This window comes from Physcomitrium patens, chromosome 8, assembly GCF_059467195.1.
Source record: "Physcomitrium patens ecotype Gransden chromosome 8, ASM5946719v1, whole genome shotgun sequence".
In the NCBI taxonomy this organism is placed as follows: Eukaryota; Viridiplantae; Streptophyta; class Bryopsida; order Funariales; family Funariaceae; genus Physcomitrium; species Physcomitrium patens.
This window is the reverse complement of record NC_143417.1, coordinates 13,553,874-13,568,896: the sequence shown is the minus strand read 5'-3', so window position 1 is coordinate 13,568,896 and position 15,023 is coordinate 13,553,874. Positions and strand designations below refer to the sequence as shown.

Sequence of the window (15,023 nt, the reverse complement as noted above, 5' to 3'; positions counted from 1 at the left end):
CTCTCCTCAGAACCCTCTCCTTGTTTTATAATAGACTTATATTTAGGACCTAAGAATTACAAAGCCTCTGCTCTATTAGATTCGGGAGCCTCAGCATGTTTTTTAGATGAACAATTTGTTAAAAGTCGTAAAATACCCTTTGTACAGAAACCTAAACCAGTACATGTAGAAGTCATAGATGGTCGTCCCTTGTCTTCTGGAGATGTCACTCATGAAACTCATCCTATAAAAGTAACAATAGACGGTCATGATAGCTACATAGCTTTTAACATAATTAAATCCCCGTCCAATCCAGTTATTTTAGGTTTATCCTGGCTAGAAAAATATAACCCTCGAATAGATTGGAATTCGCATAAACTTGACTTTTTCCAGAGCGTTATTAATAGTTCTACTAACCAAGTAAAAAATTATAAGTCTAGTATAGTAAAACCCGTACTGATAGGTGCAAAAGCATTTATACACGCAGCAAAAGAAGGATCAACTTTTGCTATTTATGCTGCACCTATTTCTGAAAACGTAAAGACTTCAAGTGGCATTCCAAGTCAATATCAGGAGTATCAAGACGTTTTTGAGAAAAAGAATGTAGATATTCTTCCTGAGCATCGCCCATATGATTGTTCAATCGACCTCAAGGAAGGAACTCAGCCACCATTTGGACCAATTTACAGTTTATCGCAAGATGAGATGGCTGAACTCAAGACATATATTGACGAGAATTTAGCGAAGAATTTCATACGCCATTCAAAATCTCCAGCAGGAGCTCCAATTCTATTTGTAAAGAAAAAAGATGGATCTTTACGAATGTGTGTTGATTATCGAGGACTCAACAAGATCACAATCAAGAACAGGTATCCATTACCTTTGATATCAGGACTCCTTGACCAGTTGAATCAAGCTAAGATCTATACAAAAATAGATCTAAGAGGAGCATATAATCTAGTACGGATCAAAGAAGGAGATGAATGGAAGACTGCGTTTCGAACCAGGTATGGACATTTCGAATATAATGTCATGCCCTTTGGACTCACGAATGCACTAGCTGCTTTTCAACATCTCATGAATGATGTATTTCGTGAATTCTTAGACAATTTTGTCGTCTGCTATCTAGACGATATCCTGATCTATTCTAAGAACGTCAAAGAACATGAAATACATGTTTGTCAAGTATTACAAAAACTTAGAGATGCAGGATTGTATGCCAAGATGGAAAAGTGTGTATTTCACACTACTCAAGTTGACTTTTTAGGATACATCATTTCAAATGATGGTCTCATGATGGATTCTAAGAAAGTCCAAACAATCATGGATTGGAAGATTCCAAGGACAGTAAGAGATGTCCAATGTTTCTTGGGATTTGCTAATTATTATCAGATCTTCATCAAAGATTTCTCACGAGTTGCAGCTCCACTTACACGCTTGACTAGTAAAGATAAATTTCAATGGAATCAAGAAGCGGAAGCAGCATTTGAAGCCTTGAAGACATCGTTTGTCTCTGCACCAGTCTTATATCGTGTTGACTTTTCCAAGGCATTTTTTATGGAAACAGATGCATCAGATTTTGCCTTGGGTGCAGTTTTATCACAAATGGGAACAGATGACAAACTTCATCCAATAGCTTTTCATTCAAGAAAATTCTCAGCAGCCGAGATCAATTATGAGATCCACGATAAAGATCTTCTTACAATCGTGGATTCCTTTCAAGAATGGCGTCATTATCTAGAAGGCGCTTCTAGTCGAGTCACTGTGTATACAGATCACAAGAACCTCGAGTATTTCATGTCAGCATGCGTATTTAATCGTCGTCAAGCTCGTTGGAGTATGTCTTTGTCAAGATTCGAGTTCATTATCACTTATCGACCAGGAAAACAACAAGGTTTGTCCGATGCCCTATCTAGACGTTCTTATTTTGCACCAAAAGTAGGAGATGCAGCTTTTGAGCAACAAAGAACGGTCCTCTTGAAACTGGAGCAATTTCATCTCCGAGCAATGAAATCAACATTGACTGTTGATTCAACTTTTCTCAAGCAAATCCAGTCCAGTATGTCCTCAAACCCTCTTGTTCATGATATCAAGAATAATTCTTCCAAGTCTCATGATCCTTCTAAGTTCGAGTTCAAGAATAATCTATTATATTTTGAAGGACGCCTATATGTTCCAGAAGGAGAAGCACGTTTACGTGTTCTTCAAGCACGTCATGACTTTCCAGCAGCAGGGCACTTTGGATAAAATAAGACTTTAGAACTCATATCAAGAGATTTTTGGTGGCCACAAATGTGGAAGTCAGTCAAAGACTTTGTACAATCATGTGATATTTGTTCAAGATCAAAAATTCCTCGTCATCGACCTTACGGACTTTTTCAGCCATTACCTATACCAGAACAACCATGGTCTTCTGTTTCTATGGATTTCATCACAGATCTTCCAAGCTCAAGATCTTATGATTCTATATTTGTGATAGTAGATCGTTTCACCAAGATGGCACATTTTGTGCCATGTACAAAATCTATCACAGGTGAAGAAACAGCTAAGCTTTTCATTGATAATATCTATCGCTATCATGGATTACTTAAAGATATCATATCAGATAGGGAAATTCAATTTGTGTCAAGATTCTGGAGGACTCTTTTCAAGATTTTAAAAGTGGACATAAAGCTATCTTCGGCTTTCCATCCTCAAACTGATGGAAAAACAGAGCACGTAAACCAAGTCTTGGAGCAATATTTAAGGTGTACTATCAACTACCAACAAGATGATTGGACAACCCTTCTGCCATTGGCAGAGTTTGCTTATAATAATACGGTACATTCTTCCACGCAACAAACACCTTTCTTTGCCAATTATGGCTATCATCCACGACTTGATACTTTTGATTTTTCAAAAGTTGATAATCCTGTAGCAGAAGATATGGCAAATCGGTTGTCAGAGTTACATGCAATAATGAAGACGCAATTGAAGGAAGCTCAAGAACGATAAAAGATAAACGTAGATCTATATCGTAAGGAGCAACCACAACTCAACGTGGGTGATAAGGTATGGCTACTTCGTCGCAATATGAAGACTACTCGACCTTGTGACAAGTTGGACTATCGTAGGCTTGGCCCCTTTTCTGTTTCTGAACAGATCAACCCAGTTGCATATCGGTTATATCTACCGGAGTCAATGAAGATCCATCCTGTATTCCACGTGTCTCTTCTTGAACCATATAAGATAGTGGATATACAAGGAAGAAGACAAATGCCACCGCCTCCTATAGAAGTAGATAATAATGAAGAATTTGAGGTGGAAGAGATATTAGACTCAAGGCGGCGCCGAAATAAGCTGGAATATCTTGTTCATTGGCGCGGATATGATATTAGTGAACGCACATGGGAGCCATCCAGGAATCTAGCAAATGCATCAGCTAAAGTCAAAGTTTTTCATCAACGACATCCATCAAAACCAAGATGAAAATCTCTCTTATAAAAGAGACAAGATTGAGGCAAGATAACATTCAATTTCCTAGCCTTGTTTGTAACTTCTTTGCATTTGTGACGCTAATTAGATGGAGAGCCAACAACCAGTGGATTCAACTCAAGAACCTTCGTTTGCTGACTTACTGGATGAGACGTTGCGATTGTCACAACCTTCAAGACGACGCAACCGAGATGAAGACCCTCAAGAACGACATGTTCTTCCTTGAATAGATGGTAAGATACAACGCGTTTGGTATCACGACCTTGGAAGAGATTCTCGATGTTTGGTGATATTACTGGAGATAGGAACGACTGCTGATGGTGTTTCAAATGTATTATTTGAAGGAAGTTATGACGGCCTCAATAATGATCAAATAATAGGGTGGTCTTCTCGCCCTGGAATGGGACACTATCGATGGCTAAGAGGACCCATCAACTACCTTCGAAGAGAACAGAGATCAGAGTATGTAGCAAATACTATTTGCCGCATATTAGACTTTCTCAACATATAATCACCGCTCCTCGTGGAACTCGTCTCTAGAAGGGGGGTAATGTCACGGGTATACATATAATTACCTACAAGAGTCGATAAAAGTATGTAAAAGTAGATAAAAGTAGGTTAATCGTGCAATATCTTCTAGAAAAGCTTCTTAGAAGCTTCATAGACGCTGCTTTGACCTTAAAGGAGTCCATAGTTGACTTTTAGGTTAGAAACTTGGTCAACAAGTTAGCCATGTGCCACACATGTTGGTAGCTTGAAGGATAAGCTAACTACGTAGTCTACTCATAGAAAACTTGCCTTGCAAGCAAAGACATGTGGCCTAGAAAGTCAACACATATTCGAAGTCTTATAGAATATCGCCACGTGGCTTCTAATTAGATAGTATATATAGAGGCAAGAGTGAAGCTCTCTTCACTCTTGTCAACTCCTTTCTTGCTTCTAGTCTAGTTTCAAGGGTCTCTAGTTTTCTTGTCTTTTGGCAATAGCCATTTTAGTTTTTCTTTTCAATATACATACTTATTATTCATATTTTGTTACTTTTCTTAGAGTGAAGGCTTACTTGTCTGAACTATTTTTTCATCGAGTTCTTGTCCTTGACATTTATACATGTAATTACTGGCTTACATGCGTATGTCCATGACATTGCATGAGTAATCCATCATTTTGAAGAGAGTCCAATGGTGAATATGGCTTAGAATTTTGAATTTGTCTGCTAAGACTATTTCTGCACTCTCAGTCATTTCACCCTATCAAATTGTAAATATTTTCACAACCACTATAATGTCATCCAAAAATTGTCCTTTGTACACTATATTCATGCTATTAATGTCGATGTAATTTTGCTCATTGAAATTATATATAATTCGTGTGACATCTTTTAAAAAGTGATTCAATTCAACCTCTGTAGTAACAAATATTGAGCTTTTGTTGCTCCATGTTTTATAAGCATCTTGAGTGATCTAGATCAACCATATTCAATAACCAAGTTGACGACAAAGAAGATGCACAATGTGTGGAGAGGTAGTGAAATAAAGCAAAGCCAAAGACGAGAGATGTGGGAGAGAGGTGTGAAGGAAATGATGGAGAAGATGATGAAGAAGGATTGGCAATGGAGAAGGTGTCATAGTATGTGCAAAAGCTAAAAACATTGGAATGGACATTGTATTATGGTTTTGGAATGAGGAAAGTAAAATAAATATTGTTGCAAGATTTTTTCTTTAGCAATGCTGGTGAGCATTGCAGGTTGAGGATCTTGCAAGAATATTGAATCATAGCAAGAAGAGGATGGATTATAAATGTGGACGGAGATAGGGAACATAGAAACGAGGAGGAGAAGGGGGATGAGAGTGCAATGATTCTTCATCCAAGGTGGGTCAATTTTTTTAAAAAAAATTGGTTGCTTTAACATTTTTTAATAAATATATATATATATATATATGTGTGTGTGTGTGTGTGTGTGTGTATGTGAGTGTGTTGTAAATGTTAGAAACATGGTTTAAATTTGATTAGAGTCTTCAAATAGTCTCAAACTCCATGTTCCACTTTCACTGCAACCTCTTGCCTTCAATGCAAGTCATGAAGTCAATGTTTCAGCTCCAGTTCCATATCTACATCCACTTCTAAGTTGACAGTGTATTTTATAATCAATCTAGAGCCTCCACTCCTACTGTTTAATTTGGGTGGTGAATCTTGAAGTACCATTGTTAATTTTGATTCTTACAGAGGATTCCTTCACATAAAATTCTGTTTTTTTCAAAAGATACACTACAACATATATATATATATATATATATATATTTGTCTCCATTTTGGATATGTTATGCTGGAACATTGTTCATTGGATCCAAATTGCCATAAGAGTTGTGTTAAAGTGGATTTCAAAAAATAACAATAAATTTTGTAGTTGAACTTCGTTAGGGACATTTGAAAGTGACTCAATTAAGATTCAAATGTAAAATTTCATTAATCATAACCAATTAGTTGTACAAACAGCAACCATTCATCAACCAATCAATAATTAATATGGTATATTTTTCTTGCATTTCACTAATTTCTCTTTCTTATATATATATATATATATATATATGTATATTCATATTTTTTTTTTATAAAACTAGTGTATAGTAGCAAAAATCATACATGAAATTTTTCTTCTAGTATGGAATTTCCGAAAATGATTTTGAAATTCTAAATTTACATCAAAAATTCTAAATTACATATATACAATATACAATGTTAGAACAAGAAATATAGCTTCCAATATTGGATTGCATTAAGGTTTACAATATGCTGATGTAATTTCTTATTTTCTCTGAGATAAGAAGTCTTTTGTGGATTAAGTGCGTTCAAATTATGTACATACACATACCCAGTTTTATCATGTGTTATTACGATATATATATATATATATATATATATATAATTCTATTCTTATAAATATTTGAACATATTTTGTGTTTTAAATACATGGAAATTTTATGATTTTTCAAAATAATATCATTCTAATTATTCAGGAACATTCAAATCACATGTTAATTTTATTTATCATATATTAACCAAATAAATTTGTATAATGAATATCATGTCTGTAAACCATATCATGGCCCATTTGGATTATTAGTGATAGAAGCCAATTATTCCTTTGTTTTGATCTAATATTCCAACATGAAAAAGTTCAACATCACATTGTATCATCATGACATTATGAAGTATAAAAGGTGTGCACATACAAATGTGTTTTATTTATTTAACTGTTAATTTTACTTGCTTTTATTTAATTATTCCTCGTTTTAATCGTTTTTATATTGATTTCAATTTCTGCAAAGTTTTATTTATTTTTTTCCCTTTTTTCCCTTCCTCCCCCCCTTACTTTGAACACATTCAAATAAGTAAGTTATATGAGTGATTCACTTCCACACTAAAAATATCTTATGTTATTATATTTATTTATTTATTTTTTGTTCTTCTTTATTTCATTTTTATACTATTACTGTATTAGTGTTTACATCTTATAAAAAATAATATGTATGTTAATTTTTGATGCGTACGTGTATAAAAAAATAAATTAATAAGACAATTCAATTAGAAATAAATTTAATTGAATTAATTCTCAAGGAACTTTCATTTGCCACACCTTGTCATTAGTTCAACATTGCATCACCTATTCACCCTTTCAAATACCTTCATCTAGTCTTTCTTACATGAAAAAAAAAGTAAATAAATAAATTGGGTGCCTGATAATATTCCGAGCTCTAAATTAACGAGGAATTTAAAAACCTCTAGCTCCATGGATGACTATGAGCAGATGAATGAATCCCTGCACTTCTCGTTGCAGATTCCAACAAATGAACGAGAAAAGAATATTTCATTCGTCGGCTGTTCGAGCACATCTTATATCATCCAAAAATGGGGCTATGTGTCCACGAAGTCGTTCATCGTAGATGAAAATCATCACAGGGGAATGAGAGACGGTGCGAGAACGGGACAAAGGAGCGCAGAGGAATTGTTGCACCAAATCGGAGCAATTGCTCAAGTGCGGCGTTTGATTTGTGGGTTCTAATCTATGGTCATTTGGGTCAATTGGGTCGTGATTTCTTCCACGTCATGGAACATTTTGCGAGAGGGAAGGTGAAAATGAAGGCGGAAACGAAGACGAGGAAGGCCGAGCAGTCGCCTTGGGGCAGTGGTGCTGCTGATGTTCTGCTGCTCGTCTTTGTGCGTTTGCCCGCAGCCTCGCTCGCTCGTGCTTCTGCTGTCTGCACTGCGTGGTGAGTTTCCGTCTGTTCATCTTCAGGTTTTGGTCGGTCTCTGGGATTGAGGGGTTTTTCGTAATGGTGCAAGAAGGTATCGTGAATTCTTAGCTTGTTGAGATAACCAGGGGATGCGTGTTTTGAGGCGCTGATTAAGTTTCTGTATTGCAAGACTTTCAGAAGATGTGTTGGATTGACCTTGACCTGGGTTTGCTTTTGAAAACTGATTTTACAATGTACTGCAGGCATAATGTAGTCACGAATTGCCCATTCGTGTGGGAGAAAGCTCTCGAAGAGCAGAGGAAGGAGCTGAAACTTAAGTTATCTCAGTCGGATGTGAAATTAGTCAGTGAATTGGATTTTAGAACAAGAGCCGCGACCATGTACCAGCGGGCACACCTCGTCCATGGCAAAATGTATTGTCGTTGGTGGAAGGCCCACCCTTCAAGGCAAGTGCCCTAATTTTATTCTAAACAAATGCTACATAGAATAATTTACGTGTAAGAATATAGGTGTTTTCTGGACACTTTTGATGTACGCGATTTATCGTTCCTGGGATTTTACTGCGACATTCAATAATGTGAGGTTTCACTCTCTCAGCATCAGGATGTGAGTAGGTGTGACTCATTCAAGAACCTCCAATCGACGTCCTTGTGCATGAAATTGAAACTTTGTTACGAATACTGATCTGCATGGATCAGGTGGGGATGAACGCGGAAAATACAGGGCAGATTGCTGCCACATGAGTATGAACACAATTGTTAGTGGCTCTACCGATCAGGTAATTGGTTCCAGATGTTTTTAGTACTGGTTCTTCTGTGATGCTCTTGAATTTTGAGGTGACAGAGATAGGGGCAACTTTTAAGTTTTAGCTCATGCTAGGTATTTCAACGGCTGCTTCAAAGAATAGCAATTGGTCTACTTACTGTTCCAGCAGTACTGTGTTTTCATGTAGAACGATTATACTTTAGTAATCCTGCGGGAAGGAATCCGATGGTTCAAATGGCACCCTTTATGAGTACCTTTAGCGGATCTCTCCTCTTACCAGTTGCCTTCCTGAACTTAGACTGTACGAGTGTGGTGTGCATCATCTCTGCATTGTTTGGAAGAGTACAAAGTTTCCAAGCCAAAGTCACCTGTAGTTGATCTTGAGTTTGATGCTAACAAGGTAAAATAAACCCCAACATTTACCGGCTTAACTATATACTTCATTTTCAGTGCAAGAACGTTTTGTTTTCTCTGCTTGAAATATCGAAGTGTAAAATTTCCATGCTGTATCAAGTTAAGAGGAGTATTCTGTATTGTCAAGCAGAACAAATGATAGTCGATATTTTTTTGGAGAACAGCTCAAGACGATATGTAAATGGAGGCTCTTCGTTAGTGATTGTACGTGTTTGACATGTGGTGGTGAAATAGCTGTTTTCAACCTGTGATAGTCATTTGTGGTGATTTTAGAGCGCTCGAAATGAGTTATCAATAATTAAGTCAACTTAAAACTTGGAACTGGAGACACGGGGACAGATTATAGCAGCAGCAGGTGCGGAGGTTTGGGTATGGAATCGAAACAGAGGAGGACGCGTGACTCACCAAATGGGTGGCCATGGATGTCGTCTCTATTGCTTAAGGTAAATAGCGGCTATGGATAGCTGTAGCAGCTGCCTACACCTTAAGTAAAGAGTTTATTATATGTTCTACTTGGAATGAGGAGTTTTGACGCGCCAGCGTTGTCTGTACTTTGGGATGCAGCTGCACAGAATCGGACGTGTCAGTTGGTTGCGCCGATGGAGCTGCTCGCATTTTCGATCTTTATAGTGGCCGCTGCTCTCGTATACTGAGGTTACCATCAATTCTTGTTAAGACAGAGCCTTTATCATTAATTTGAAATAGAGGTCTTCCAAAATTTACGTTGAGAGATCCGCATCTGATTTCAAGGCGGCATTTATCCAATTAAATTGTCTGTGTAGTCTGTTAGGGAGTGCTAAGTCATAAGTTGCACATAATAATAACAGCTCAAGATCAGCATGCTGTAGTGATTGCTCATCATTCCACACCTTAGATCACTTTATTTCACCTACAATGTGAACTTCTACATGCAATTCCACTGATCTTTTTGGGAATGTAGGTGCCATTCTGCAGCTGTGTCGAGTTTGTGTGTTCAAGAAGAGATGTCAGTGCTTGCCACGGGGTCTAGGGACGGCTCTGTACAAATCTGTGACACCTCAACTGGTGAAATTGTGGCTCGACTGTTGCGACCGAGTCCTATGAGAGGTCCACCTTTTGATTCACGTCAAACTTAATATAGAAAAATTGGGCTTACGTAGTTTGAAGTGCGTCTCCTTTTTAAAAAAATGTTTTAAGACTTTATCTTTATTTTGTCCTCGGTTTGTTTGCATTTCTTTCTCTGAGGTGTAATGTGATCTGCAGAAGTGGAGTGCTTGCAATGGGGTAGAAACGGTCACTTTCTTTTTGCAGGAACATCAGTGGGTCGCCTTTGTTGCTGGGATATACGGTATACTTGGCTGCCTCCTATGCATAGTATCAGTGCCCAATTCTATACAATTCCGTCATTTCTAGAGAATTGCTGAAATAAGTTAGTTGATTTGTGTCGTTCATTATATTAGGATAGTCAACCAGGCTATATTGCCGTTTGGAATCTGTTCTGTGCTGATACAGGGCATATCTGAACTTGCAACTCGTATACTTGCAGTTTCTAACTTGTGTGGCTGCTCTAAAGAAAATCTTTTCTTTCGTTCGCAGAAAGCAAGCAATTCTATGGCAAAAAGAACATGACAGAAGTGTTATGAAAAGTTTACACCTGCAAGAATATGGTCTAGAGACACTGGTTACAGGGAGTATGAATGGGATAGTGCGAGTATGGGATTCTTCTTCCGGAAATTGTCTTGTTTCTATTAGACCCTGTGATAATTCTGACACTGGTTCTGTCTCAAGATGGAGTGAAACGGCAGTTCCGCAGGGGGGCATCTCCAACAGTTCGAGTGTCATGTCGCCTCTTAAACAGGTGCCCATTTTGTGCGTCAGGGTTGGCTCCACCCGGATTCTCACTTCACACACAGATGGTAGCCTTGCTCTGTGTCAAATTCAACTCCAAGAATTACGGTAAAAATTAATGCGGTTTTGTAGGATTATGTTTCAGCTTCAGCGAATACTTCTGCTACACCATGAAATGTCCCGGTGTTTTAACTCCAGACAAAGTAACTTATATTGTGTGCAGCCTTGTGTAATTTCAGTTTGTGTACTTGTTTCTTGAGTAACTTGGGTGGCTATAACCTTATGTGTTGTTCAGTTGATACTTGGCAATATGGCATTCCAGATTTTTCTGGTCAGAGAATTGTTGAATTAGCTGGGCGGGAGTCATTGTCCACCAGACGCTGGGTGCATTCCTACAATGCAAGTTCAATCAGACTGCTATAGTAGTTCTTAGCCAGGACCTGCTCCACGGCAGTCTTTATTACATTGGTCATGGCCTTGTTAATGGATGTTCGTTGTGCAGTTTCTTTGTATCAATTCGTTATGTACCTTGGTCTGTCCAATTCAACCCAAGATCCTCAAAAAAAATGAGGAACTAACCTGAAGGACACCAGATGATTCTGACACTAAATTGCATTTTTTTGTTAGTGATTCAATGCATGTATGCAACACTTCTCTTGTCCTAGCTTTCTCTGGTGCTGTCAAGGTGACTGGAAAAATCGATTAAATCGTCAGAAAAAGTCACGCTATCCTGGAATGTTCTTTCCTGGGTGATACCGCTATTTTGCATAGCCATGACCTTTGAATTTGCGGAGGGTGGAATTGATAATGGATCTTTTGAGACCTTCAGCAAGAATGCTTTGTTGAGAGTAATAAGTATTGCATTCAATAAATAACAATTTTTGTTTATTTTGTGGTTTGTGAATCTAGTTGTATCTTGATACTGACATTCAGTAACTGGTCTTGTTACTCTGTATTCAGTTCATGTTCTCTTGTATTTATGTTATATTTATTTTTGTCTTTGCATACAACAAATGAGTTCCATGCTGAAACTTTAAACTGCTGTTTTGCTAAGAAACTTTTATTTCACAAAACGAGGGAAACCCCAACCACTTGAAACCATACTTCAAACTAATACCAAAGCGTTAAAAATATCAAATTGACACATATCTACAAAAAATTACATAAATTACTGTGGTTAAAAAACACACCAATTGATATCATTAATAACCACAGTTTACGTATTAAAAATGATATGAATTGTGCTATAGATTTTGTAACCTAAAGTGCTATCGATAGTTGAACAAAGAATACAATATGATATGAGATAATGTAGGTTTTGGGCTTTAAATTGCCTTTTTGGTAATTTTAAAGATAGACATTCACACTTATGGAATTTGCTTAGCTCAAAAAAATTCTTACACATGACTTTTGATTTTATTGATTTTATTATTACTATTATTGATTTTAAAACAATACAATGTAGTTAATATGAATATATAGATATCTAAAAATTGGTTAATAGATTGATTCAATTATTTGATTCATGTGTAAGTACCAAAATATTTCAGTATAAATCGAATATTTACTTATCTACAATTGATTTTTAAAAAAGAGGATGCTTACGTTATTACATGCATTTTGTTATATTATGAATTCAACTTGAATATTTTGATTGAAAATCCTAAAATGAGAGGATATTTAGGATAGTATTTGATTGACATTTTGGTCCTTATCAAATTATATTTTAAATATCAAAACAAGATTAGTTTTTCCAGTGAGTAGAATCCATTTACAAGGTTGCAATCTTTTCCAACCAATTTTTCAAAATATTGACATGTGATATCTTACTTACAAGTCATTTTTAAAATTGTGACAAAATACCCAAAACAGTTGATCAGAAGTTAAAAAATCCTCAATTGTTTAGCTAAAATTGACTAACGATGAAGTATACTGCATTTCATAATTTACAAAAAAATGATGTTAATCCATACTTTTACAACATAACATTTTATATTGTACAACACAGTCAAATAAAAATACACATCTAAGTGAAGAACATAAGAAATGATGCGAGTCTTTACGGAGCATCAACTGTTCTGATAACATCAAAACTGTATGAGATGTGTCTCGAGAATGCAACGATCATTGACGAATTTTATACAGCATTTGACAGGATCAACAGTACTCTCATTCCATAGCTGTGTCAACAATTAGAGATCCCATTCAATGGTGTTAACATGGGGTCACACCAGATAATCAGGAATTCCAATGCATTTTTCACATCGAAAGGCTAATAAGGTGACATGAGAGATAGAGCAATCTACCTGCAGAGAGTTGTGAGAGGACCACAAGGCTCACGTCAAGGACTGTACAAAATGGGGAAATGCTCCAGCAATCTGCACCTGTCGGCACACATGTCCTTGAAAAGTTCGTTTATGCTGCGTTGAAGAGATTGGGTAAGGCAGCAGCGGCTTGCACCGCAGTGTCTGGAGCTTGAGCAGCAGCTGCAATCTTGTAAGCAAACTCCATTTCGTCCTGAGCAGCCGTTGCTTGCTGCCTTGCCACCTGCAGTTCTCAGCATTGGATCACATGTTTATTTATTTGTTTAAGTTCGACAGATCTTGACTACCAAGGATGTTCTAGAGTTAGCAAATTGAACCCTACAACATTCTGAAATCATGTAGTTAGATCCTTGACCTGCTGGTATTGAGGATCTGGTGAACCGGCAGCGAGGTTCTGAGCAGCTGCCATTTGGGCGGTTGCATGTTGCGCCATCTGATTTGCACCTTGCAGTAACATTTGTTGACAACGCTGGGCCGATTGCAAGGAATCGCTGTCTGAGCTTGGTTGAGGCGACTGCCCTTGCTGGACGCCTCCAAAATCCAAAGAGTACACCTTACAGATCTTAATTTCATAGCTTGTTCCTCAGTGATTAGCTTATGAAACGAAACCCTGATGCAGAATGAATTTAATGGGAAAATAAAAACAGCAGGTATACCTAGATTACCTCCTTGGCCTTGAGTTGCAGAGGCAGAATTCTGATCACGTGAAGAATATGCAACGAACCCCGACTGATACCCGGGATTGACTGGTCTTTGCTGGTTAGCAGATTGACTAGCAGACAAAGATGCCAACGCACTCTGGGCAGCCAAATTTGCAATTGACATATCATGCGCCTCTTTCGCCCCTCTTTCCCGCTGTTCGTTTGCAGCTTTCTCAGCTGCTTCAGAGGCTGCTTCAGTTGCAACTTTTTTAGCCGTCTCCTGTTCAGTAACAACCTGAAACCCAGCCATTCGACGTATTTTGGTTAATACTTCTCAGTCGGTTTGTTTTGCAGTAACATTCAAGACCATCGAAACTGAGCTGCACAATAGATTGAAGATCTCGCCTGTTGAGACGCGCGCTCTGCCTTCTCCTGCGCTGCCATCTGCTTGACGTACGCCCGTTTGATGGCCTCCTGGGCTTCTTGTTGCGCTACTACTGCTTCTTGAGAAGCAACCTTTGCCTACACTCGATAATTCAGCAATGGATTCAGTAAGTACATCCAATTATGCGTAGCAAATCAGATCGAACGAAAACAGAACCTGAGACATAGAATAGTCCATTTGTGGTCACTTCGATATTGCGTGCACAATCTAATGTGGAGTTTCAGATGAGGCAGACCTGTTCCTGCGGGTTTTGCTGAGGATTTGAACCCACTCCTCCTTGCTGATCATGCTGTGCTTGCTGAGGCTGACCTTCATGTGCTTGGCCATCCTGCTCCATGTTTCTAGTATCTTCAAGAACTGAGAATTTGCAAATATGGAGCACATTAGGGTACTACATAAGTAAGTTTGACTCTAATATTTTGCAAGGCAGCAGAGAGGAGCATGAAGAAGAGCTCACATCCCCAGCAAACCAGACAGTGACCAAAATCAGCAGCCAAAACTCACAGCAGATCGTCGAGTACAAAAGCACACAGTTGGCGTAAACCCACCTTCGAAAACTGACGCTGCGTCTGAATGCAACACAAGCTCTCTTCTACTAAGAAAATCAAAATTGCAGGAGTGCCACGCTAAGCAGCTCCAATAATCCTCAGCAACTCCTTGAATGCAAGAATCACTCACTCCGAACGTGGAAGCCACCCTAATTCAGACCTAAGGCTCACAGGACATCAATGTACAAACTCGATTGCTCTGCGGAAGATCGGAGGGTTATGTCGACTGAAATCAAAATTGTGACCAGGTGGTGAAATGGGTAGTAGGGGGGAATAGCTGGTGACACTTGGCTTCCCGAAAAGGATCCATGCAAACTCCACTTGGCATGCGATAGACCCAGTTCAACCTCACA

The 15,023-nt window shown here is 38.0% G+C and overlaps 2 protein-coding genes across 9 annotated transcripts; one reads left to right on the top strand and one right to left on the bottom strand.

Moving 5' to 3' along the window:
- Window positions 1–7,479: 7,479 nt before the first annotated feature.
- Window positions 7,480–10,975, top strand: LOC112285537 (F-box/WD-40 repeat-containing protein At3g52030). Of its 5 annotated transcripts, none has more exons than XM_024526442.3 (9): window positions 7,480–7,721; window positions 7,949–8,152; window positions 8,430–8,484; window positions 8,770–8,871; window positions 9,225–9,328; window positions 9,450–9,539; window positions 9,826–9,971; window positions 10,128–10,212; window positions 10,461–10,975. In XM_024526442.3, exons 1-9 carry the CDS (start codon window positions 7,558–7,560, stop codon window positions 10,822–10,824), a joined length of 1,314 nt encoding a protein of 437 aa, XP_024382210.2. In that variant the 5' UTR covers window positions 7,480–7,557; the 3' UTR covers window positions 10,825–10,975. The 5 variants fall into 5 exon arrangements, with proteins under 5 accessions (XP_024382210.2, XP_090108779.1, XP_090108781.1 ...); XM_090252653.1 differs by having other exon boundaries at window positions 9,213–9,328; XM_090252655.1 differs by lacking the exon at window positions 8,770–8,871.
- A 1,884-nt stretch (window positions 10,976–12,859) lies between these two features.
- LOC112285769 (uncharacterized) lies at window positions 12,860–14,804 on the bottom strand. 4 transcript variants are annotated; one of them, XM_024526875.3, is made up of 6 exons: window positions 14,671–14,804; window positions 14,358–14,479; window positions 14,083–14,199; window positions 13,693–13,972; window positions 13,392–13,567; window positions 12,860–13,259 (listed from the first exon to the last, which is right to left on the bottom strand). In XM_024526875.3, the coding sequence occupies exons 2-6, from the start codon at window positions 14,457–14,459 to the stop codon at window positions 13,128–13,130; spliced, it is 807 nt and encodes a 268-aa protein (XP_024382643.1). In that variant the 5' UTR covers window positions 14,460–14,479; window positions 14,671–14,804; the 3' UTR covers window positions 12,860–13,127. The 4 variants fall into 4 exon arrangements, with proteins under 4 accessions (XP_024382643.1, XP_024382641.1, XP_024382644.1 ...); XM_024526873.3 differs by having other exon boundaries at window positions 13,392–13,559; XM_024526876.3 differs by having other exon boundaries at window positions 13,702–13,972.
- Between the last annotated feature and the right edge of the window lie 219 nt (window positions 14,805–15,023).